Source organism: Hippoglossus hippoglossus, chromosome 17 (genome assembly GCF_009819705.1).
Source record: "Hippoglossus hippoglossus isolate fHipHip1 chromosome 17, fHipHip1.pri, whole genome shotgun sequence".
Taxonomy (NCBI): Eukaryota; Metazoa; Chordata; class Actinopteri; order Pleuronectiformes; family Pleuronectidae; genus Hippoglossus; species Hippoglossus hippoglossus.
Window position 1 is genome coordinate 5,196,686 of NC_047167.1, and position 25,781 is coordinate 5,222,466.

A 25,781-nucleotide genomic window follows, 5' to 3' on the forward strand; every position below is an offset into this window, starting at 1 on the left:
GCCACCCGCAAATAAACCATACAAGGAAGAAAAAGAAGAAGAAGATGGAGAGCAGGATACAGACCTAATAGCAGCTATCAGCTGATTGGCTGTGACTCCCAGCCAATGGGTGAAAGAGAAGAATCAAGCGACTCCAATAGTGATTAGAAGGTCTCATCTATTAAGTGCTGGGGGAGGGGAGACATGAATCACGGCTTAATGTATGCTGACTGTGTTTGTGGGTAAAAAGAGTGAATGAATGTATAAAGAGACTCTTAAGTCTAGTAAACATCTCCTCAGTGTGTGAAAGGCAAAACATATTTCATCAAAAAAAGTGTTTGGTTTTATTTAAAAACATCATAAATATTGTATTTTTACATACATAACATATTTATACACATGAGCAATACAGCCATTAACATAACATAATGAACATGAAGTAATTAACATAACAGAGAAGTAGAGATGTGGCCTCTCCTTCACCCGCCTCTGGATAACCTCCCTGTTCCCAAACTCTTTCATCTCAGCTGTTTCTCTGCCTCCACGTTCAGTATTTGATGGAAACAGATCGTTTCCTTCTTCATCTCCTCAGGTCTACGTCGTCTTCTTCTTGTCCAGGTAGCTGCGGTAATAGAAGTTACTGAAAAGAGCGATGAGGCTGAGTGAGTAGGCGAACACCACCACGTTCATGGAGTCGGGGAAGTCGCAGTCAGCGAACAGGTTGTAGGTGGTGTGGATGGTGACGATGAAGAACTGGAGCTGGGAGGGCGAGAGACGGAGAGACACACATGAGAAATAATAGAAAGAGACAAACACTTGATAGACATTTCCAATGTAGATCAATTATATGTTACGCCTCCTTACTGTGCTTGCACAAGGCATAAGCATTATATGGAAATCTACTGGACTTTTTTTTGTTTTCCTATTGATTCAAATTACATGGTGCTGATTACTGATATTGTTTTATTGCCCGGCCTTTCCCAAAATAAAATTAAAACACTAAGAATTTGACTAATACAAAATTATATCATGTTATTAATACACATAATAATATTCTATTTCTGCCATGATTCCATTACTATCTGGTCCACATTAATATTATGTAGTATTCCTAGTGTAATTCAATAATTTTCCAAAAACGTTGATTAAAGGATGAATTTGACTGATAACACTATTATTTATTTATTAATAAAGCGCCTTTGATTAGCTGTCCTGCTTGGCTCTAATCTTGCAGGTTGTATTATTCCTTTGTGAATTACCAAAAGGGCTGACTGTTGTGTTAACGTAAAGAATAAAACAATAGATGATATAAATAAACAATTTTGATAGAAACAAACACGGAATCCTGTTTATACTGTGTATCAGCAGCTGGTGAAAGAGCAAATAGTCAATATGAAAGACTTGATTCTAGCTTTATAGTAAAAGAACTGTGTTTATCTCCTCATCAAGAAAGAGCCGTAGTTCGCTTGAGTGCTGAGAACCATGATGATCAGTCGAATTTAGCTGAAAAATGCCGGATGACCCTTCTGTATACACTCATCTGTGACCATGTGCTTCACAGAGTTTCTACCGGCTTCCCCTGCCAGGAATTGTGTGTTTGAACGAACATAATTAAAGCTGTGCATCTTACAATGCGTCCCACTCTGCACCACATACCCCCCCCCCCCCCCCCCCCCTTTAAATGTATATAATAATTACCTCTAAAAACACAGAAGGACCCCCCCCATACACACACATACACAGAGAAATACCATCTCTAATCTCCCCAATCAACTCAACTATCTCGGCTTCAGTTCACTGAATTATGAAGCCAACTGTAATGAAGGCTTGGGGGGGGTCATGTCTAAGGTCAGTACTATTATTGTTACATAATGGCAGTCAGCCACCGTACTGACCCATATATGCGGTGGCCATGTAGAAGGACAAACACTGGAGGCTGCATTGTTGCTTCATCAAGTCAATAAAAAGAAAACAGATGGTCCAGTAGTTGCTGTATCTGAGGCGCATCAGTGCCGCTAATCTGTCTAGCTATGCCAACCCAGCCAAAACAATGACAAGCCAAGCAGGAGGTCTCCACGTCACCCCCCCAAAGCTTCCAGCACATCCTGAGAGGAGGTTTCTTCAACAGTTTCCAGAAGCTATCGTTTCACAGCAACAGACTTTAAACAAACATGCTTGACCAGGAACGTTTATGTTACATGTGGAACTACAGAGTGTATTCACTTCATGACCATTGAAATTAATCAGACTGTTCAAAATGACCCCAAGAGGTAAAGTGAGGTAAAGTGCAGCATTTACTTAGTCTGACTCGTCATAAGATAAGATAAAATAAGATTGTGCCAGCTTGCACCAGATTACAGTAACACAATATATAATACAATACAGCGACAACAATTAGTAAGTCTTAAAGATAAAGTTCAAAATAAAAATAAAGGTAATAACTGTATTATAATACAGAGTAAGTGCCTAATAGAGGTAAAAATAGAAAATAATAAAAAAAATTAAATTAAAATAAAACAAGTAAAATACAATAAGAAAGTAAAATATGATATGTAGATAAATAAAGTAAGTAGGTCAAATAAAATAAGTTGTCAAATAAAATAAGTAGCAAAATACAGTAAGTAAGTAAAATAAGAGAAGTACCGAGTAATATCTTGAGATTAAAATAGAAAGGTAAAAACATGATGTAAAGGCAAAGTGGACGTAGACGTTAATGTCACTGAGGTTCACAAACTCAAACACACACACAGAGGCAGATACTGACCAGCTGCAGGGAGGTGAGGTAGCGTTTCCACCACAGGTATTTGGTCATGCTCGGCCCCAGCGCTGCCAGGCCATAGTACAAATACATCAATACGTGGACCAGGGAGTTGATCAGACCAATCAGAAAGGCTGTGGACAGAAACGCAGGAGGACATTTGTCTTCTGTTGTTAATAAATAGATATAATTTGTACAAGTTGCTGTACTTTTCTAACATTAGACTGGGCTGGTGGATCGTACTCACACTGGCCCCCAGCCACATATTTAACCCCGGCCCACCAGTTGAAGATCATGGTGGCGTGATGGTAGATGTGGAGGAAGGTCAGCTGACTGTTCTTCTTCCTTAGGATGAAAAATATCTGAGCCACACAAAACAAACACAGGCATACAGTAAGAGAATGCAGCTGTGTGTTTACGCTGCAGGTACAGGAATACATGCATACATGTAAGCATGGATGTGTAACTTTGATTTCTGAGTCTCATCATTTGTGATTTTGTTTAAACAACAAAAGAAACAATTAAAAATTAAAAATATAAATCTTTTGAAATTCTTTTCAGCCCGTTTGTACTCACAGTGTCACTGAGCTCGATCACTTTGGAGAAGTAGAACCACCAGCATACTCTTGCCATCTGCACAACAGGAGGAAGAGAATTATGTTGTCTCATCATAATTCGCTGTTTAAATTTCATTAACATTCTATCATGTGGACTTTGTGAAAGCTTGCATATAGATGAATTCATGAGAATGTGTTTGAGCTGTAAATTTAACGTATGGACATGTGGAGGGGTAATTTAAAGGCTGTAGCAGATCATGAGGGGCATTATGTGACAATTGTCCCATAAAGTAAGGTGTGTTAAACAGATTTACCCTCATGGCCGGCGGGCTGTCACTGTAGTCGACTGGCTGGCACAGCAGACTGTATCTGGCCAACCAGGAAGAGGCTGTGAACTGGAAAGACAAAGGCAGCTTTCATCTCTGCTTTGGTTTCTCTCGATCAGCACAGGGAGCTTTGATCCCGGTTTGTCACACAACATTTGACTGTGAATGAGTGAAATCACTTCCTGTTGGACTGACAATCGTCAACATGATCAGGGAACATAACAAAAACGTGAGAGATGCCCTGAGATTTGTCTGTCTGACCTCATGGCTGTGGAGGAGCTACGCTTGTTTTGCCACTGGGGGCAGCAGGAATATGCTGTAAGCACAAAACTGACAAATTTATTAGGTAACAGCTTCCTGTTTACACAACCGACGTTCACATTCCCTTGAAGTCCTATGACACTCAGACGGATTTTCCACCAAATTATTTCTGGCTCTTGAACTGAAATCCCTTCAGGGCTCTTAGAAACTTGGTTCTATCCAGCTTACATTTCCACCAGTTTTATGTGACCCATTCTTCATATGAAAATATTGAATCATACAGCTTTGAAGACTAAATTACTCTACATATATCTGTTGTTGTTCCATAAATCATAGCCTCTAAAACCTTAAGACCAGGTAAGATGGGTTAGGTTTGCCCAATCGAGTTGTTCTGATCATTCTGAAGGCTCAAATGTAGTTGACATACTCCAGATTATGTGTCTACCTCTTGTACAAATGTCCCCACGCACAGTACAGCAGTACCTCATAGAACATGTAGGCAGACAGGCAGACCATGGCAAAGTTGTACACGATCAGGACAGCTTTGAGGTTTACTGGCTGCCTCTTGGCCATCAGCTTCGGCCCTGCCCATATGATGACCAGGTAACACAGGAAGATGCAGCCGATTGGAACAGGAGAATAGACCAGCAGCCAGCTGTCTGTCCTCTTGTCTGGGTGAGTGAGAGAGAGAGTGAGACAAGCAGAGGTCAAGGCAAACATTGTGCTGATGTCTCCACGTCACAACCTAACAATACATCACCGGAATAAATGAGCAGCTACACTGATGAGATAGAGGCAAAGACTTGCCTCCATTGTCCAGAATCCTTTGGTAGAGTAGTTGGATTTTCTGCCACAGGGCGAGAGACTGGACACCCTGAGACACAGAAACACAACAGCAGGGTAAATCATTTTTCATTAATATATTTCTACACAGAAAATGCATATTATGTTTAAAAACAACATTTGGGAGAGATACCACCTGAAACAATGGCTGATACAGTAAAGGAAGCATTGGCCCTCAAAGATGTATTCACAGATACTGATAAGCCAAAAGTCTTCACAACTAATATAATGGGAATTTCAAGTTTTTACTTCATTTTTCTTTCACTTCTATTTACTTTATTTACATGTTGTTATTTGAATTGTTCCTATACAAGTTTGTCATTGTGTCTCATTAAATAAAGGCTTTGATTATAATTTTTTTTAAATCTTAATCAAAGACAAAAAATTAAAGATTAAAAATTAGTAAGTAATATATACAAGAAACATCAGCAGGAAAATGTATAATCCATATATTCATAAACTGTAACTTCCTTTGAAAGGTCTTAAAGAACACTGGTACAAAATTGTATTAAACCGCCCAGAGATGATCTGGATTATAATTCAAGGATTATGTTCACTAATCCAAACGTGTCTCTTGATAATGGATAATAACTCATAATCCTGTTGATGAGCGGCTGCCTAATGTGGACAACAGGGTGATTAACGTGGGACAGTGCTGCCACCTAGCGTTTGCAGGTGAAAGATCTGCACACAACAGGTCACTTCGGCTCTTCCTCGTCTTCCTTCATATTTCACACAGACCTGAGTTTGCCTATGTATGCTGTTTGCGCTTTTTGTTGAGACTTTTGCGCCACCTTGTGGTGAGTGGTGGCTGAGTTGTGGTCTTTGGTATTGCTCTGCAAACGTCCACTAAATACGTTTAAATTTGAACATTTGGGGGGAACAAAATAAAACTAAACTAAATACAATATTACAACGATATATTAGTATTTCTCCACTAAAATTAAATACAGCATTTGCAAGAAATATATCAATATATAGCAATTGAACATTTAAAATGCTTTTTAAAAAAGTGCGGGGATGCAGATACTAAACACCTCATAATGCATAAATGCTGGCATATTTCATTTGACTGCTTCAAAGCAGATAGTGTCACAATCTCAAAATACAAACAGAGTTTTTAAAGGGTAGGAATACGTAAAATAACACCATCTTCTTTTCTTCTTTTCTCACTAACAATAAAGTAACCATAGTACTACATCCAAGAAATACCATCATATGCTGCCATATAATTTACATGTGTTATTTTAATTATTTCACAAAATAGCACAATTAAAAGTCCACTCACTCTCTTAAGTTCACAAATTCTTTTGTGGAAATCTTTACGACATATACCCTAAATCCACAGTATAATGACATATGTATACAGTCTTTCAAAAGAAGCATCACAAAAACAGAACAATAGGAGCAGTAAAATAATAAAATATTTAGAGACACTGTATTTTTGATGTTCATTAGGTGTAAGCCATAATCATCTTAAACAAAAAAGGCTTGAAATATTTCACATTACGTGTAATGAATCTAGAAGATTAGAAAATTTCCATTTTTGAGATTTAATTTGCACAAATGTAAGAACTGTTCCATGATCTTCTCATTTTTTTGAGATTCACCTGAATCAAATACATTTTGTGTGTTGCAGTAGTTGTTGCAGTGCAGACACTGAGTGTCAGAAGGAGGAGGCCGTGTGCACGGAGCTAAGTAGTTTAGCTCCTCCTGGGTTTATGGAGGGAAATCCCTCACAGAGCCACAACCTGCTGAGCTGCATGTCAGAGAACAACAAGACCACAGCAACATGGCAATATATCACAACAAATGAACAAATGAAAATCACAACAGCAAGGCAATATTATGGTTAGAAAAATACCACTGTTTCAATGAGCAGTCCACAGTACATTACTATACATTAAGATAATATACAGTGTTAACAGTTGTGCTGTTCATCTGATTTAGTCACATGCAGGCAGCCATACAAATGGAGATGAAGACTACCAGTTATCTTTCATCATATTGTATTAATGCTAAGGAACTGGTGTAATATCTAGATTTGGTACAAAGAAATAGAAAAGATGCATACTTTAATACTTTTTGTTGAATTGAAACATTCTATGATACAATAAAGACAGATTTTGGACAGCTTCGAGAGAGTGAGCTCACCTTCATTCTGACGTTTCAGACGTGTTTTTTCTCCTCAGGTTATCCACCGGTCAAACAGCGGCTGCATCTCAGCACTGAGGATCAGCCACCTGTTGGTCAGCCCTCTCTCTCTCTCTCTCTCTCTCTCTCTCTCTCTCTCTCTCTCTCTCTCTCTCTCTCTCTCTCTCTCTCTCTCTCACTCAACTTAATACTTTCCAGCTAAATCCCATCGAACACAGTTTCTAGTGAAATTCAGATTTAACTAATTAACTATATTATGTCATTTATCGGTAATATGTATTATATTATAAGTAACATTATTATTACTATATATATATATATAATAAAATAATTCCTGATGTCTGATAGTCTGATAGTCTGATGTCAAAAGGTATTTCTGTATTGTTTTGGGGCCAGAGTCTGTACAGTCATGATCAGGGAGCAAGAAGATGATGATACACATGCTCGACCAATTGCAAGTCAGTCTCAGCTGTCAATCATGACATTTCCCCTTGTTTTTATGACATCAAATAATTACTTGAACATATGTAAGTGTGATAAGAATGATCCAAATGACAGAAACCATCTTTGAGAATTTTGTTTTTGACCGTTAATTAATTAATCTATTAATACATTTTTGTCTATTATTTTGGTCATTTATTTTGACTTTTTAATTTGGTGCATCTCCCATCCACTAACACAGAGGGTCAGCCACCAGGTGACGATTGAGACACTTTGGCTTCACTTACTTTCTTCTGTTGTCCATCTTTATGTACAGTTTATGTTTTTGGACCCATGATGCATTGCGACATACAGTAAAACTTTATAAAAATGCCAGAACAATAAGTTATTTCAAACAATTTACTGTTAAAACTACATCAATGTGTTAGAGTGCACTGCATTCATTGTGTGATATATATACTACTGAATGATTATATATTAATATGTACAATCATTAGTAAAAGATGGAACTTAAGTCATGTTACAAACACAGCAAAGCAGATGATGTCAGGGCATCATCCAGCAGGAAGAACGGATTCATGGGAGCTCAAGCTGAACCTGGAGGAGAAGTGAATCCAGTTTGAACAGTTACCAGACTGAGGTCTGCTCTGCTGCACTTCACACTGTCCTCCTTCTCTGTGTGAGCGACATGTCCTGTTGGTCCTCCTCATCTCTCCACACACATCCATCTGCAGCCTCCTGCAGGCAGGTTTACCACCGCAGACTTCATAAAGTGGAGAAGATGGAGCAGGACCGCCTGGTTTGTCCACAGAGGAGCACGGGGGTGGATGTGTTGGAGGAGAGACCACAGTCTGTTTACTGCTCAAAACAGATTCACCCACTCAGTGGACAGCTGTCTACCTGCAGACTCTAAAGAGTCTTACTGAAAATAAGATACAAAGTCATCAAAATAAAGAAAATGAAACAAGTTAGTGAAACTTTCTAATTTGCTAATGTTGGTGGTGATGATGAAGGTTCTGAGTTGTATTTTGGCTCGTATCCTCATGCTGGGACTGATTCCCCTGACTTGTATGATGGTAATGGTGGTCGTGTTGGTGATGATGATGATGATGGTGATGATGATGATGGATGTGTTGCTGTGTTACAGGTGGTTTGTCCCCCTCTGAATCTGGGGGTAATGTAGCTGTTTGGTTGTTGTTCAGTTCTGTCTCATTCTTCATGCTGCTATTCTCACTTGGTAAAGTGGAGTTAGCCTGGGAAAGATAAAATACTTGATATATTATATAATATTTTTGCTGCAGTAAATGCATTCATTTCTCCACTTGGGGGCAGCACAACAAGCTAAAAACAAAATGTAGAAATATTATTTTATCACATTGCTATTAAAGTTGCCTATTTACAAATCCAGCAGACATGACACTGTATTATCAAAACTTTAGAAACTTTAAAACTTTATACTGTGTGTGTGTGTGTGTGTGTGTGCACCTTGTGTGATTACTCACAGAGCAGTTGCAGATGTTTTTCTGATAAGTGGCTCTGACTGCAGCCTCTACATAGGGGTAATGCAGGAAACTGTACGGTAGCACTATGTGGAAGGTGAGGAGACCACACCTGGAGCAAAAAGACAAAGACAGGGAGAATCAAAATGCTGAGAGGGGTGACTGTGATATAACTGGGTCCTTCCTTGTATCAACAAAATGATGCATAAACAGTTGTTTTAAAATTCATTTTCCTGTGCAGGCGTTGGTTAAAATACAAGAACCTGGCCATTACGAAGCACAATCTTGTTTCACATAAGGAGATAAATTGCATTTGTGCTTTTAAAATCTTTCCCAACTATAATCCAGAATTGTTTGTTATGTACTATTAACATGGAGCAAAGTAAAAAGTGATGACAGGAGAGCCTGAAGGCACAGCTCGTGCAACTAATATTTCACTGTATGTTTGCTCTCTAGTCTTATCAAAGAGCTAAAACACTGCCGGGGTTGTTGTGAAGAGTTGGCTGGTCCTCACCTATCATAGACCAGGAAGTCATCTTTGTCCCCATCCAGAGCCTCCCACACGTCATCCTGAAGGGGCGCCTGCTGGTACACAGGGACACCAGGTGGCGCTCTTCTCTTCAGTTCCCAGTACATTGCCCTGGATTGAGCCTCTCGCTCGTTCACTATCATGTAGGACACCTCGGTCAGGTTGCTGCGGTTCAGCTTGTCACGCAGGCCTCCAATTCTGCAGAGAGAGGAGAGATGATGTCATAGGGGATATCGACTCGAAGGCTGTAAAGTTTTGATAGGTGGAAATGAAGTTTTTCATTTTTTGGTGCCGTGAAACATCAGCAGCATTCAGTCACACAAGAGTGAGTGTTCAGCAGAACTGACCCATTCACTTCACTGTTCACCACAAATATGAGCGTGTTCAATTAACAGCACTCTTTGGCCCTGTCCCACTTCCCCCCTTAGCCCCACCACTTGGCCCCAACTCTTCATTTTAACATAATAATAATACAGATAATATAGAAAGTGACCGTCCAGGGAAAGTTGCACTGTCACGAGGAGAGCTGTACAAAACTTTGTGTGAGCTGTATTTATCATTTGTGTGCCTCAAGGCTAGTTTTTCAGACATTAAGCATGAAATACACTCATTAGTTTCTCCTTTTTGTTGTTTACACTGAAACTCTTCTAAACCACCCACCACCATGGAGTTTCTGTTTTGACCCCTGAATGTTTATTTTAATCAAGATTGTGTAAAAACCACTGGGCTGTGGTATGAGTCAGAGAGGAACTGGGGGCAGATCCAGGAATTATTTTTTGTTTTTTTACGTTGCGTTTTCTGATATTTTCACTTCACTCTTGATGAAAAACAATGAGGCATGTTTAGGGGACTGACTTCAACAAGGATGTGTACTTTTGGGCAGCTTGATTAAAATGTAAGGGGACTGTTGAAGGACTCGGGTATGCACTCCAATCAGTGCAATTCTAGTTACAGTCAATTTTCTTACTTGCGGGCCTGAGTGAGACAGAAGTGTCAGCTGGCCTTCAGGAGCACCACCACCACCACGTTTCCCAGCAGCTCCTGCATGGGACGTTGTCCATTAATCTCCCATTGGGGGGCAGGTTTGCAGATGCGAGAGGCCTCGTTGTCCCCTTCCACTAACAGAGTGACATGCGAGGCCCACAGGACACTCGGCAGGGCCGCGCACAGCCACAGCGAAGAGAGCGAACGCATGGTCCCTCCCTAGATGTGTCGGGGGGGGGGGGGGAATGAGTGATTATCCAAGTTATTCTGGCAAGAATTACTATAGATGCAGCATGCAACTTTTTAAACAAAAAATAAACAACCACTGATCTTAGCAGACATATTCAAATGTCATAAAAACCGCCTGCAGGCCTCCGTGCAGAGCAGCATGCACAGCTCTGATCTCAAAGCAGCATGTTTTTGGCAGGTTTCTTCTTCCCTGGACCAAATGAGCCACTGAGTCTGATCCCGGAATGATTAAAAAAGTGCACACTCTTTGTCTCTGTTATCACATGCGGAGATAATCAGCAAAACGAGCTCACTGTGGGGTGAATGCCAACAGAGAGAAGAATGTCAGGACAATTGGTCAGACGGGCTGGCGGGCAAACAGACAGACAGACCAGAGGCAGGGACAGACTGAACTGTCTCTACAAATATGATCTGAATTAGAGTTTATAACAGTTATACATGTCTCGTTTGTGTCTTCTCTGGTAGGTGTTTAGTTATTAAATTAAACATTTCTTCATCAGAAAACAATCTCACAGCCACCATGACACAGTTTTTTTTCCCCCTGTCCCAATTAATAATTAATTTGAAACTTGGACTAGTGTAAAACAAAGCTTATCAATTTGATGCAAAAACTGGCCTCAATGATACAGATGTAAAGAAGCAGACTCTTACCTCTGCGGCTCTGTGGCTCTGTCCTGTGACCCACATAAACACACAGTTGTTTTTAAAGCTTGTGGGGTTTACCAAGCACTTCCCCCAAATCAGAGAGAGAGGGAGAGAGAGAGAGAGAGAGAGAGAGAGAGAGAGAGAGAGAATGAGTAATGTGTACAACTCTACCATCACTGACATGGTCCCCTCCCTCATTAGTGCATCCACTGTCAGGCCATAAACTAACTGTACACTGTGACATGACACCATACATGGACTCCTAACGGTGAAGTTAGATTTAAAAATCACTTTGCCTGAATTCACTGGTGTCATCAAGACTTTTCTCTCTGTAGAGTTTCAGCCAAACCAAATAACCACGGCTGTTACAAAACATCAATTAAATGAATGATAAATCGGCAGTTGAAGCAGAATCTCACAAACAATCTCACTCTAATCTAAACAGAGGCTGACAAAGGATGAACGGCACGACAATCATACTGAAAAAAATATAAGGTATAAGGTATATATTAGGGTCTAAAAAAGATAGATTCGACCCTAACACCTACAGAGACGTCCGACACTGTATGTGTAAACAAAGGACAAACGCTGTACTACTGATCGTTTTCAAAATCTACACACTCCAATCGATGATCACATAAAGAAAAATAGGTAACATTTTTATAGGTTTAATGGTTTTAATGGGGCTTCTGATTCTCTTCAAAGTGTCCATATCAGTGTATTGCATCCAGTCACAATGACAACACTAGATCGGACAAGCATCCCTTTAAAGCTCTGCATGCAGGAATCTGTAGGTTCATATGAAACAACTAAAATAAAAGTACCAGCCAAAGTATTCAGGGCAGTTTTAGTACATTACCCGTTCAGGTTCACTTTTAAAAAAAAAGAAATAAAGTTTGGTTACTTCTCAAATCTGTGGTTGGCTGACAGCAGCCCTTCCCAGACATATTGGTGTTCATGACATTTGACAAATATCAAAACAAAGGATATTCCCATTAGCAGAACTTTATGCTCTGTATTAATTTGCAAATGTTAGCATGCTGAAATAAGATGGTGAACATACTTATTACACCTGATAAATATTAGCATGTTAGCATTGTCTTATGAGCACGTTAGCGTGATGTCCTTACTGAGCCACTCACGATGCGTCTGTTTATGCTTCAAAAGGGCTTTTTTTGTGTTGTCCTATTGACCTCATTACAGAGTACTATTTACTTTACTATGCATGAGTCAGGCTTTGGACTGTATCGAGGTGAATGACACCAAGACAAACAAACCCACTGTTCCAATCACGTACGAAGCAAGACGCAAAAATCAATGATGATCCGCACCCGAGGGTCAAAGGGTCAGGCTACCAGCAGGCAGCTTTACCAACATCTTTTATGTGAGTGGCTGCTCAAAGTCCAGACTGTGCTGAAGTAAGATCCAGCCTTAGTATTATTCAGGTTAGAGATAAATTAAACAGAGGCAACACACATAAGCTTCATTTTGTAGTGAGGCCAACAATGCTGTTTATCTGATACTGTCATTTACCTGATATGCAGCGCAGCCCTACATGCACTGTGCACACAGATGTAGTGAGATGTGTACGTTTCTCTCTCACACATTCACACACAAAAACAAGAAAAGTCCACACACTTTACGGCTACTTTATTTCATCACATAGCTAGTGTTTTGTGTACAAGTGTCACGTGACGTCTTTCATAGTCTTTGTGGTAATTGCAAGTGTAAACACTTCGAAACAGAGGAAAGACTAAAACAAAAAATGACATTTTAAATCTAGTTTAGAATATCACTGTTTGTTTGTTTGTTTACCACTGAGGGGATTTACAGATTTTGGAACCTTTTGGAGAACACCATTTTTTGATGTGATCAAAACAGGATACAAGATTTAAGGAAATCAACCCTTAGTGTTTTGACAGCATTAGAATCATTTGTAATAGATCCGGTGTAGTGTGGTTTTACTGTGCATGGAAACACAATCAGAGAAACCCTCACTAAGCTCAGGTGTGGAACACTTGGAACACAAGCGATAAATTCAAGTGGCTCTGTGCAAATGATGCTTATACTCTACACACAACACTCAACCTTAGTGGTAGTCTGCTTTCCCAGACTACTACACGGTATGACTTGTCACATGTTCAAGCTTATGCTGTAACTAAGCATCTCCATGCTAGGAAACTCCATGAGCGGAAAACCTAAGCGAGCTCCAAGCCCAAGCAATCTCACAGAGCAAAGCTGTGTCTTCTTAGTGCAGATCAGAATCACAACCTGTGAACTTTCAATGTCTGTCAAGAGAAGCATTTATATTGACACTTTAATCTTTCAGAGATAAGATAACAAGCATAACGTGCCCCTTCTTCTTTCACTTGACAACAAATCTGCAGATGTTTAACACAGCTGATCCTGCACATTCTTCCTTTGGCTCGAGTCAATAGATCAAGTCAAATGCCAGCATCAGGACAAAACACCAATCAGTTCTTCTTCGTCATTGTCCCCAACAACCTGTGTGGGACTGTCACAGGTGGCCACGAGCCCGAGTCCCAGCTCGGCCAGCTCCTCACAGCTCATGTCAGTTGTCACCATGATCTTAGTCTCCAGGCGGTTACACAGAGTCCGGTATGAGGGTAACGGGTACCCCAGCTCTCTCAGGTACTCGTAGCCTTTGGTGCCAACTGCGCAGCGGATCTTTCGGGCCTTCAGGATGGTCTCGGGAGACCAGACAGCCCGACGGGAGCGCTTGGTGAGGGACAGGGCGCGGATCTGGTCCTCGTACAGAAAGTTCTGGAGGCCCTTCTCGATCCGGTCCAGCCGATAAAGACGTTTCTTCATCTCCTCTGCCTGGCAGACACAGAGAGGACTTGTTTAAACAGCGCTAGAACAGCTAATAAGCATTTCTCCTTTGATAGTTTCTTGCATCAGAGTTAGAGCAAACAGATAATTATAGTTAAGCAGGTAAATCCAGGTTGTAAATCCTTACGAAAGCTGTAAAAATAACCACCACATATTTCTGCACCAAGGAAAAAAGTGTAGCTCTTTTAAAGTATCTCTTTTAATATACTTATCTTTATTTGACACTTAACTGCTAGTGTATGATCCTTGTTACCTTGATTTATGTTTACTGATATTATATTGAATAACTTTATTTTATACTTCTATTGCTTGTACCTTTATTTTATTTTATAGTTGTGTTGTAAATGTCCTTAGTAAATCTTTATAACAGGAAAAATAAAATTTTAGAAGGACTTTTATAATTTTATTGCGCTTGCACCAATGACATTTTGATTCAGTCATCCATCCTACCTCCTTCTGTAGCCTTGCAGTGTGCTGCATCTCCTGCTCCAGCTGCTTCTTGAGGAGTTGACACTGTGTGCACGGCTGCTGGTCCTCGCCCATCATGTCACCATCCTCCTCATCCATGCCTGGCAGAGGGGTGCGTCTGGCATAGCCATGGTCCCCAAAGTTCAGCTCCTTCTCCACTAGAGGCACAAAGCATTGTGTGAGTAGTACTGAATTGCCTGCCTGCAATCTGGTACATTTTTTATGTCATGCCATCATTTTCATCAGATTGCTCTGTGTTGTGATGCCAAACTTAGAACACTAAGATGTTCCAGGATTAATAACATGTATTTAACCAAGATGAAGGGTTTCTGATTATTTTCAGTTGCCTAATAAACCTGGTATAATCAGTTTTAAGCCACTAGGGGGCAGACAACAAGCTGAAAACTACACAGCTCCCTATTTGTAAAAGGTTTTTCCCTGTGAACAAACAAAATCAAATTGAGCAGAGAAAAAGGAGTATCCTTTAAAATCTGTTTTGGTCTCCACCAACTCCTGAGTAAAAACATGTGTCTTTACTCTGCTAAATGTTTGACTACATTTATCAACAAGCATCCAATGAGGGAGGCAAGGATCATTGTGTAGACTCTATAACAACAATAAGCTAAAAGTGACTAAATGCTCTGTAGATTCTTATTACACAGAGCATTTTAATCTTAATCCACTTTAAAATGAAAAACAATCCACAGAGTTTTACTAGGAACGCTTGGAAATTAATTACTGTTGTATTCAATTTGTTACAGTCTTGATGTTTGTGTTTGACTAAACTGCAATATTAATAACTGTAACAATACTAAGCTCTCTGTAGAGTAGTTAACTGGAAACAACACATTTCCCAGCCCCTTAAAAGCTTCCTGAGAAAGCAGATGCGGTTGGGAACGTGGTGTATATTCAGTTACCAGGTTCAGGTTTCAGGGGCATCAGGATGTATGGAGTGGTGACTGCAGGGTACGGAGGCTCTCCAACACTGAACAGAGTAGGGATGGCATTGGGCTTCAGCTTCCTGCCCCCGGCTGGAGACCTGGCTATCTCCTCAAACTGGCTCTGCTCAAAATGATCCTTGGAGAATCAACGAAGATAAAGACACAGACACATATGAACAGAAGTCAGTTTGGGATTCTATTGATCACTTTTAAATCACCTCATGGTCTGAATCCACTTTATATTTCAGGCTTAAAACAAAGGAAAGGATACTGTTATAGTTACGGTTATCGCTCCTACGCTTAGGAATAAACTCCCCCTCGATATCACATCAGCAGAATCAGTGTCTGTGACTAAATCTGCCTGTTTGGAATGTTTTCTTGTCCTGTGTTGATGCTCTGGAGCTACTTCAGAATTATTCTTTGTCATTAGTGAGTCCTCCTCAAACAGTTCCACAATATACTGTGTGCGTTTATTGTTTGTGTGCTGGACGTTGTGTGCAGAGCTTTATATAAACAGTCTATGGTGCATTGAAGATTTTATAGTCAATGGTTACCTAAAATGAAACTGAATTGAAGTGAACTATTCATGTGTCTTGCTTACATATACCTTGTAATGATTTACTTATTTTGTGTTAATTTTTTATACATTGGATGTTGTCTATTTCGGAGGTCTGTTAAGCAACTGACACCATCTTCAGACCCAAATTCAAAATAAAATCTCTGTAATTCAGCTTGATATAAAGCATTGTAGCAACTAAATGAAAGTTGTGCTTGTACTTGCAGACTTTACTTTGTAATATATAAGAGGAAGTGATTCAATGAATGTTGTTGCCATGTTGGAGATCAGCACCGGCAACACCTGTGAATGTCTGTGTCAGTCCAATTTGGTGGAATAAAAACAAACCAACTATCCTCATGATCTGGCCAAATATTACTGGGCTCTTCCAATTGACAACCACTATTGTAGGTTTTACGAGGACGAAGAAGATGCCCCCCCCTGACTGCAAGGTGCTGATCGCCTGTTTATTCAAATATATGTTGATATTGAACGTATCATGTGTCCACATCACACCAAATTCAACACTGCACTTTCTTGGGGCCTCAACAATATACATGAGAGTGTGAGACAGATGAGAAGGGCGATTCTCGAGATATGCATTCCATTCATTATTAGATTGTTCTTATATCATCTAATTGTTTTTTTTTATCTGTTTGTTTTTAAAGCATTGCTGAGTGTGGTCTGGCTTTTCTATGATGTGCTTACTTTGCAAAATAAATACATAGTTCTTTAGGGCATCAATAACGCTTTAGACAAAAAGGGGCGTTTCAGGGAAATATAACTTTTCCATTTCTCCCAAATTTTCTTGTATTCCTGGAGCCTCGTGGAGAAGGAGATTCCTTCCATTGAATAAATGTCATTGATGAGATCATACCAATCCTCTACTGATGGGGAATGTGGCTTCAACCATTTCTTTGAGATTGATTTTCTTGCAGCTACACTCAGGAATAAATGGGTATCTATCTGTTTTATTTTCTTTCAGAGTTGACTGCAGAAATCCAAAGAGGAGTTATTTTCCAATTGAAAGTATATATTTTCAGTCTTATGCCAGAAGGACTTTACATTTGAACAGGCCCAGCACAAATGGTAGTGATTTACTTATCTGATTATTATAACTAGGCAGATCATTTGAATGTCATGTAAACAGTGAGTCCAACATGTTGTCAGTGTGTGGGGGTCTGGTCTCTGTGCTGCTTGATGTTCACCTTGATCTCAGTGTGAACTCACCTGACACAGTCTGGAGTGAGCGGTTGGCTCGAAGTCTCGGCGACAGTTCACCACCCACTTCTTCTTCCGCACGGGGTCTTTGGGGAACCTGAACAGCTGTTTGCCGATGCTGGTGGAGTTGGAGCAGTTGGGAGCGGAGCAGCCTCCCATGGCAGCAGCAGGGATCAGCTCCGATGCAGCAGGCGTGAAGTTAGCTTGTCTGTATCTGCAGCTCAGCTGGGGATGGGATCATCACTTCGTAGAGAAGTACTCACGCGTTGTAAAAGCGAGAAAAAGTTACACGTGCGTTAAGTGTCCACTGGTGGAAACCGGAGTGCTGTCCTGCGGGTGTCTACATGGTATTTAATGAATACGGTTCAATGTAGTGAGTCTGGGGTAAAATGATTCTTACTTTGTTTGAGCCAAAATGGCGCACATCTCTTCGATGGTTGAGCGCAGTGACGATTTGTTTATATGTGCCCGTTGTAAACGCCTGTGTGAAATGTTTTATTGAAAAGCAAAAGCTCAAAGTTTAATGGGAATTAAAACATCGCCTGTATAAATTATGAATTCACTATTGTTTTTACAAAATGTGAATATTTTTTTTACATGCATATAGCCACAAACTATTGTTTTTTACGCGCGGGCAGTAGCCCAACTACTATAGGTTGTTTTTCAGAGGACCCCGAGAAGCACGTTGACATGTTTATTGTTGAAGCTGCTGTGAGCTGCCGACCCGAGTAAATATATGATCCAGTGTTAAAACAATTACAACAGTTGTGAAGATACTATAACACGCAAAAGCAGCAACGTGAGCCTGTGCATAGAGCAGCTGATAATGAGAACCTCTGCGAGTTAGCTAAGCCTGCTAATTCTGAAGTTAGCATCGGTAGCTGCAGGACACGTTTCAGCCGCGAAAGAGAACTGCTGCGTTGGGACGACCATGGAGTCTCCAATGGTTGTTCCAGTCATCGATGTCCAGAATGAGACCTTCAAAGAGCTCTGGCCTGCGATGGTAGTGGCCATTAAAACGTCTTCCTTCGTTGCACTAGACACGGTGAGTGAAATTGAGAGAGACAGGTATCAGCACTGGTTCCCCCCCACTCCTGTGACATCTAGACACAAACTGGCTGTGAATCAAAGTCACATGTAAATAAAGAAGTAAGTGTTCTCTCTGTTGTCTTCCAGGAGCTGAGTGGTCTTGGGAATAGAAAGTCCTTGCTGGCCGAGTAAGTAAAGAGAGATTGTGTCCTCCTCTGCTCTCCTTCCTAACACACGTGATAGTCTCAGGCTGGCATGGAGAAGCCATGAACGCCGAGTGTAGGTGTCAGTCACTTCTCTGACGGCTTAGTACTGTTTGCACATGCCAGAGAATGTGTTGCTTATTCCACCTCACAACCACGTCTGACTTATATTGTGCTTGACCTGAATGATGAGGAGAGGTCCGAAGGCCTCTGCAGGAATACTTCAGATCAGATGGTTTATGTTTTGTGTTTGGAGCGGCCGTCCTGTCTCTGGTGATGTGATGAGGTGAACCTTGAGAGTGTGTAACTCCTGAGGATAACGGACATGTTGTCATGCCGTACAGTGACTGCGATTTGTTCCCTCCCATTTGGTATAACACTGAAATGCTTCAATTGTACTTTAAAGGGATAGTTCACCCAAAAAAGAAAATTCACTCATTATCTACCCACCACTATGCCAATGGAGGGGTGGGTGAAGTGTGTGAGTCCACAAATCACTTTTGGAGTTTCAGGGGTAAACAGCGTTGCAGCCGAATCCAATAAAATTGAAGTAACTCGTGACCACTTCTAACGAATTAAACAACATAAAATGCCTCCATACTGCTCGTGTGGTGTCATCCAAGTGTTCGTAAGTGCTGACCTTCAAATTTCACTCAAAACGGCGTCATGTATGTCATGTTTTTAGCCTGAATGTCTGCTGTGAACCACGTGCAAACGGAGGAGGATAACAGCGGAAATTTTGGCTCAAAACTTGAATGACACCACAGGAACAGTATGGAGACATTTTATGTTTTTTCTCTGTTGTTTTAATATGTTTGAAGAAGTGGTCACCATTGACTTCAATTGTATTGGATTTGGCTGCAACGCTGTTTACCCCTGAGACTCCAAAGTGTTTTGGGGACTCAAACACTTCACCCCCCCCCCCCCATCTGCATAGTGGTGAGTAGATAATAAGTGAATCCATGTTGGAATAAATCCATATCTCAACTGTGCAATATTCACTTTGCTATAGTCATCTGTCTGTGCAATATAAACGGTTCATGTGCAATCCATTCACTGTGAATGTCCTCCCACTGCATATATTTCTTCCTGTCTTTACACTGTATATACTAGTTTAATTACATTCATATGTTTTTACACTTAAGTTTTGCATGTTACTTATTACTTGTTGCTGTAATACTGCAAATTCCCCATTTGTGGGACTTCTTACTCTTACATATCCAAGTAAGGACAACTGAGACTCGTCGTTTTTATCATTTTATTCACTACTGTGAACACCGAGCCATCTTCATCAGACATCTGTGCAGAAGATCTGTCTTCATCGCCCCTGAGTTCACCCTGACTCCCTGTGATGTTTCAGATCCATAGAGGACAGATATAAAGCCATATGCCATGCAGCACGCTCTCGCTCCATCCTCTCCCTGGGAATTGCCTGCTACAAGAAGCTGGACCTCAAGGTACAACAAGACTATGCCTAATTAAAGTGACTACACCTTGTAGACACTGGTGTCTAAATACTGTATTACTTGTGCTGTATATGACTGATTAAGATATCATTCTAATGACATACAGCTAGAAGAAGGCCGAAGAGATTGTTCTCTCACATAATTAGATGATTGTGGGATATACTGTATCTTTAAAAGTCGAAAATTCAATTATCGGAAATGTAGGCCTTAAAAAGTCTTAATATGTTAACTTATCATGCAATAGTTGGGTCTTAATGACATTAATGTTCATGTAATGCTATTTCTGTTAGTTTAATTTATAGATAAACATTTTGGTGGCATGCATAGTTTGTAATGTCTCTGTGTGTTGTAGTTCTTTTTCAACTATACACATATTAGCAAACTTTGATAAAACTACAGACAAGACCAACTTTGAAGATAATGTGGTTATTCTCGACTTGTCTACTCAGATATTTCTTCATATCTGTCCTACTTGACATTGGTCTCACATATTATTCATTATCATCTTAAAAGGGTCTTAAAAAATCTTGAACATAACAAATTGAAACCTGCATAAACCCTGCTTTAATACTACACATGTTATGTCTGTGACGTTGCCCTTCTTCAGGCTGCAGACACATACCTGGTCCAGGTGTATAACCTCACCCTGCTGTGTTCAGAGGAGTACATCATCGAGCCCCAGTCAGTCAAGTTCCTGGTGCAGCATGGATTTGACTTTAACAAGCAGTATGCTCATGGAATCCCTTACTGCAAAGGCAATAACAAGGTGAGAATGTCTACATGCTTAATGCTCTTTTGTGTCGGACTGTGTGTCTGAGTCGTTTCATTTGGCCAATGTGCCCTCTATTGCACTGGTACCAACATGACACAGGTCACTGGATCGGATCATTGACCTTCCTCAAGGGTTTGATTGTCTCTCCTTTCTCTTTCTTCCTTCACTTTCAGGGAGCATCTGATCACCAGGGGGTCCACATCAGGGCGTTATTCACTGAACTGCTGCGTGCCAGGAAACCCCTGGTGTTCCACAATGGCCTCATTGACATGGCCTTCCTTTACCAGGTACCAATATTATTCTTTCCTTCACTGCGTGAGGAAATTTCTTCAACCTTAAATTAGTTATCACTTGGACTAAAAGATAAAGTGATTATGTTTCAGTGGTCCAAGGTCAAAGGTCACAGTGACTGTATTTCAATATTGAAAAAAAGTAATATGTACACAGGAACTGCACTAATTAGCTGAGTCACACAACCGCAGTGCAGTAATTCTAGTTTTCTCTTTCTTTAACATGCAGAATCAAATCTTTATTTCAAATTAGGAAAAAATTAACATTATCACTAAACAGTTAAAATAGTCTAAAAATCTAAATTAAGTTAGTCAGAAATTAGACTGTACAGCCTTTGTGTTTCTTTTGACTTGTACACTCATTTGGTCACAGTGTTAATAACAGAAAATAGAACTGTTGAGTTTAATTTATTCCTTTGCACTGACTATAAACAGACTGTTTATCTGTTTAGGTCAGGACCAGAAATAGTTAGTGCTGTTACTTCAGATCCAACAGAAACACAGGCTTGTAACGCCATAGATGCAGTGCCATTTGTGATTTGATGTTCAGTGTTCTACAGAAACAGAACAGGTTAATACAATTTCTAACAGTGCATGTACAACTCTTTGTGACTTGTGGTATTAGGGGGAGACTGCCCTGTATTAACATTCATAGGTAGAACGTCTCCTAGCAACGCTGGTTAAACTCTTCAGTCAACCACTATTCAAAAGAGAAGAAAAATTCAGATAAATGCACAACCGCAGTAGTATCATTATAGTTTAATATTTGTATTCTGTTTACTAGAGTTTTTATGCTCACCTGCCAGAGCGTCTGACCACCTTCACTGCCGATCTGTCTGAGATGTTTCCTGCTGGTCTCTATGACACCAAATACATCACTGAATTTGAGCTCCGGTTCAGTGCCTCCTACCTGGAGTATGCCTATAAGAAGTGGTGAGTATGGATTATTATTATTAAATGGAGCATAGAGTCTTATATACACAGTATCAACACTTTGAAATGATCCAGAGATACAAACACTTGTTAACGATGTTTGAAAGCAGTTTGAAATTTAGTGAAAATGTATATATTAATATCTGTATTATAACATTAATAACAATTGTTAATAGCATTTATTTTCAAATATATTATATATTTTTATCTTTCACAATTGTTTGTGTGTATGCAAATGAATTGTTTGTGTGTATTTGTTGCTATGTCAGTCAAAGTGCACAAGGTGAAAATGATGAATGATGCAGAATGGCTGTGGTCTCCGTTATGTCAGGACACCTGTCATGCTTGTATCATTGCTGTTTTACCTATATGTTTTCATCAGTTCTAATGTTCTTCATGTTATGTCCTCCACCCTCCAGTAAGCTGGATAACAGTCGAAGTTTGACCTCTGGAGGGAGTGGAAATCATGTTCATGTAGAGTTCTGTCATTATGCCGGTCAGATGTCCAGCTATGTGGACTACAGAGTGTGTCCAGTTGTAGAGTCTCATGAGGGACAGACTGACATCTGCCAGCGCTTCTCTGTGAGTTTGAACCTTTTTTTTTACTTCTACTAGTGCATCACTGCCTGTTTGCTTATGGTGCAGAGTGAAGTTAGAAACCTTGTCTTCGTCCTTCCTGGTTTATCTGTAATGAAGATCAGGTGCATATATTTATAGTCAATGTTTTTCATAAAATGAAGCTGAGTTTGCTTTATTACTATTCACGTGTGTGGCTGATATATAAGTTTGAATGATTTACTGAACTGAACCTATTTTTTCATATGTTGCCTTTTGGCTATTTCAGAGGTCCATTATGCAATCGACACAATCTTTTTCCAAAATATAAGCTCTGTAATTCAGCTTGATATAAAGCATTGCAGCAACAAAAGGAGCGATGTGCTTTTACTTTGAAGACAAATTGCTTCAGAGGAAGTGATTCTGTGAATGTAATGATCTGGCGGTTTGACCCGTTGCCTACCACTGCTGTTGTTTATTCGAAGATGTAGAAGAAGACATGTTCAACTCGGTCCACAGACTGAATGCACCATGCCCCACCCTCCACTGACTGCTACAGAGCGCTTGATGCCTGTTTATTCCAATTTTATTAATATAGAATAATATTAATATTATTTACTGCACTTTCCTTGAACCTTAGAAATACACCTGCCAAGTGTGAAGCAGATAAGATGAAAGGTTCACGAGGTATACGTTCCTCATACAGACCGACAGACGTTTTTAGAATTAGTTGGTACATACCCTGAAGAAACTTTCAATCTGAAGTGACATTAAACAATCGAATGTACTGAAAATAAGGGGCAGAAGAAGAGATACAAGCCCTTTTTCTTTTCTGTTTCTGTCAGAACAGACAAGCCATGTCGATTTTGTATTACGTCCTTTTAATTTTACGTCTTTCAACGCCTGAAACTCATTAAACATTGCACACACGTCCAGTCTGGTAAAAAAAAAAACATATTTTATTGTTCTCACACATGGGCGTGTCAAAATGGCTTGATTTAGCCATTTTGCAGTTCTAAAAATCAGCTACCTGTTTGTCTTTGCCCAATTGTATGGAATGTTGGAGATAGGTCTAGTAGGGGCGAAAGCCTCTTGGAGCCATTCCCTAAACCACATTAAAAAAATCTCTACTCAATTGGTCAAATTTTGTCCCTTTTCAATGAACATTGAATTTTGTCAGTCTAATCTCAAGACTTGGATGATGATTCCATTGTAATCTATGTTGCTTGCATCCTTTAATTGTATAGAGATGTTTTTATTAACTACTATTTGTATTTGTTTGTATTTGTCTGACAGGCATTTGGCTGGTGTCCAAATGGTACCCAGTGTCCATTATCCCATGACACTGACCTGATCATCCTCCAGGATGAGAAACACGTGGATAACAAGAGAAAAAAGAGGAAGAGACAGAAGAAGAGAGATGGAGGAGATGCAGCAGAGGGATCCTCCATATTTGATGGTGCCCCTAAAAACAAAAAAACCCACATGGAGGTGGATCAAGAAGAAACAGATGACCAGCAAAAGGCAACTCCTGATATGTGCCCAGAAAATGTGCCACCAGTGGACAGTAATGGAAACACCCAACAGAGTGAAGGAGAGAGGATGAACACAGAAAGCAAGGGGAATGGAGTTTGTGAAGACAACACAGACTCAAGAAACTCTGTAAAAATAGCCCCAACCGATGAGACCAAGATGAAAACCAACACAGACGACAGTGTAGAACGAACAGCAGCAGATAGAGGACAAGAGAAGTTCAGTGACCACTCAACTGGGACGGACGCTCAAAAGAAGAAGGCTGATTCTGGAACTCATCGAGCAGGCTTTGATGCCTTTATGACAGGATACATCTTTGCTTACTCACATACCTTCGTCAAGAATAAAGAAGCAGCAGCTGTAAAGGAGGACTGCAAGGAGGACGAGCAGTCGTGGCTTCCTTCCTGTGTCAATAAGGTTTATCTCAGTGGAAAGGCAGCTCCTCTCAACGTGGTGAAAAGCACCTTCTCTAAATCATCCAAGGCCCACATGCAGAAGATGGGGGTGGTGTGGGGAGGGACAAAGTAGTGTGCACACTTGCACACAGCAGGGCAGTGGTAGTTTAAACAAGTGGAGGTTCACAATCTAAGTTTGTATTCATACTAGCAGCACAGCTCTATTGATCACAATTTATTTTTCTACCACTTTGATCCAGACTGAAATATCTCAACAACTTGCTGTGAAATTTTGGGCCTGTTATGCCCAGTAGATGAACCATCCTGAATTTGGTGGTCCACTGTCTTTTTCCCTAGGTCAACCACGAGCTTCACATTTCAGTTTTTTGGGGAAATATCTTGGTTACTTTTCAATGTCCACGTTCCCATCAGGCTAAATTTTAAACCCTTTGGTGATTCCCTGATGCTTCATGTAGAACCATGAACAAGTTTTAATTTGTCGGATACTTATTCACGATCAAATCCCAGCAAAACTAAGTATATTCTCAAAAGCGTCAACTTTCCTTTTTGTTGATCAATTAAACGTTGGCATGATAACAAGCTAAACTGTGATGGTGAACTAATTGTACTTTCATTGAGAGCATGTTAGCATTTTAATAAAAAAAATGTTTTCATGCATATCCATATTTGTTTTATGATCCAATAGTTTTTATTTATCTGGCAGTCCTGTTTTTTTTTACCTTAGTAATCAAAGTGTAAAGCTAAGTACCTTGAGAAAAGAGAGAATAATGGCCTTAGTGACCTGATTGTAAATCCATCATTAAATTGCAATTCAGATGTTTTCCTTTCAATTGAATTAGCTGTTCTGAAAACAGTGAACAAGAGAGATGAAGACGGATTATGCCAGATTTTGTAAAATGACCTCTTTCTGAAATAAAACAAACTTATGATTGGTCATGATTCTTTTATTGATAGAAAACAACTATATATAAATAGAATAATTTCATAAAACCTGTCTTAGCATAGTGCACACAGCTGCATAGGTTAAAGTTAAAATACTATAGTTTGTATATAAGGAGTTGTCTGAAATCACCCACTTATTCACTAACTCCTACTTCACTATTTATGACTGTAGAGGACTATATAGTGAGCTCATTGGCAAAAGAAAAAAAATGCTTTCAGACACTCGGCGCAGAGATAATTACGTCTTTTTTGCCTTTAGTATCACGTATAACAACAACGTCGGCCAGTAGTGTGATTAAATGCAGATGTGACTTGTGAGCAGCCAGAGTCCTCAAAATAATATTTTCTCCCTCACCAGTTAGTTTTTATTCAAATCTT

General features: G+C 39.9%; 4 protein-coding genes across 5 annotated transcripts; 1 reads left to right on the top strand and 3 right to left on the bottom strand.

Moving 5' to 3' along the window:
• Positions 1-365: 365 nt before the first annotated feature.
• Positions 366-7,494, bottom strand: elovl8a (ELOVL fatty acid elongase 8a). Its single transcript, XM_034614508.1, has 8 exons — positions 6,879-7,494; positions 4,689-4,755; positions 4,365-4,552; positions 3,609-3,689; positions 3,314-3,370; positions 2,985-3,099; positions 2,744-2,871; positions 366-738 (listed from the first exon to the last, which is right to left on the bottom strand). The coding sequence occupies exons 1-8, from the start codon at positions 6,882-6,884 to the stop codon at positions 574-576; spliced, it is 807 nt and encodes a 268-aa protein (XP_034470399.1). The 5' UTR covers positions 6,885-7,494; the 3' UTR covers positions 366-573.
• A 534-nt stretch (positions 7,495-8,028) lies between these two features.
• On the bottom strand, positions 8,029-11,344 carry selenop2 (selenoprotein P2). Of its 2 annotated transcripts, none has more exons than XM_034614468.1 (5): positions 11,241-11,344; positions 10,315-10,561; positions 9,333-9,545; positions 8,822-8,930; positions 8,029-8,572 (listed from the first exon to the last, which is right to left on the bottom strand). In XM_034614468.1, exons 2-5 carry the CDS (start codon positions 10,539-10,541, stop codon positions 8,309-8,311), a joined length of 813 nt encoding a protein of 270 aa, XP_034470359.1. In that variant the 5' UTR covers positions 10,542-10,561; positions 11,241-11,344; the 3' UTR covers positions 8,029-8,308. The 2 variants fall into 2 exon arrangements, with proteins under 2 accessions (XP_034470359.1, XP_034470360.1); XM_034614469.1 differs by having other exon boundaries at positions 11,233-11,289.
• A 1,239-nt stretch (positions 11,345-12,583) lies between these two features.
• On the bottom strand, positions 12,584-17,688 carry si:ch73-382f3.1 (uncharacterized protein LOC100151273 homolog). The gene is made up of 4 exons (XM_034613977.1): positions 17,274-17,688; positions 15,464-15,623; positions 14,529-14,704; positions 12,584-14,066 (listed from the first exon to the last, which is right to left on the bottom strand). The coding sequence occupies exons 1-4, from the start codon at positions 17,421-17,423 to the stop codon at positions 13,683-13,685; spliced, it is 870 nt and encodes a 289-aa protein (XP_034469868.1). The 5' UTR covers positions 17,424-17,688; the 3' UTR covers positions 12,584-13,682.
• Positions 17,212-25,218, top strand: toe1 (target of EGR1, exonuclease). The gene is made up of 8 exons (XM_034613976.1): positions 17,212-18,309; positions 18,441-18,481; positions 19,857-19,953; positions 20,570-20,728; positions 20,908-21,021; positions 21,809-21,957; positions 22,377-22,539; positions 23,809-25,218. The coding sequence occupies exons 1-8, from the start codon at positions 18,196-18,198 to the stop codon at positions 24,571-24,573; spliced, it is 1,602 nt and encodes a 533-aa protein (XP_034469867.1). The 5' UTR covers positions 17,212-18,195; the 3' UTR covers positions 24,574-25,218.
• Positions 25,219-25,781: the final 563 nt, after the last annotated feature.

What these genes read in the sequence shown, in the direction of transcription:
- elovl8a (XM_034614508.1), bottom strand. An exon ending in TGATCGAGCTCAGTGACACT is followed by an intron (nt 3,100 to 3,313) that starts GTGAGTACAAAC and finishes TGTGTGGCTCAG; the next exon opens with ATATTTTTCATCCTAAGGAA. An exon ending in ATATGTGGCTGGGGGCCAGT is followed by an intron (nt 2,872 to 2,984) that starts GTGAGTACGATC and finishes TTCTGTCCACAG; the next exon opens with CCTTTCTGATTGGTCTGATC.
- si:ch73-382f3.1 (XM_034613977.1), bottom strand. Translation starts at nt 17,423, where the DNA reads ATGGGAGGCTGCTCCGCTCCCAACTGCTCCAACTCCACCAGCATCGGC. An exon ending in GCCCCTGAAACCTGAACCTG is followed by an intron (nt 14,705 to 15,463) that starts GTAACTGAATAT and finishes TTGTGCCTCTAG; the next exon opens with TGGAGAAGGAGCTGAACTTT. An exon ending in CTGCAAGGCTACAGAAGGAG is followed by an intron (nt 14,067 to 14,528) that starts GTAGGATGGATG and finishes TGTGTCTGCCAG; the next exon opens with GCAGAGGAGATGAAGAAACG.
- toe1 (XM_034613976.1), top strand. Translation starts at nt 18,196, where the DNA reads ATGGAGTCTCCAATGGTTGTTCCAGTCATCGATGTCCAGAATGAGACC. An exon ending in AGAAAGTCCTTGCTGGCCGA is followed by an intron (nt 18,482 to 19,856) that starts GTAAGTAAAGAG and finishes GTGATGTTTCAG; the next exon opens with ATCCATAGAGGACAGATATA. An exon ending in ACATCTGCCAGCGCTTCTCT is followed by an intron (nt 22,540 to 23,808) that starts GTGAGTTTGAAC and finishes TTTGTCTGACAG; the next exon opens with GCATTTGGCTGGTGTCCAAA.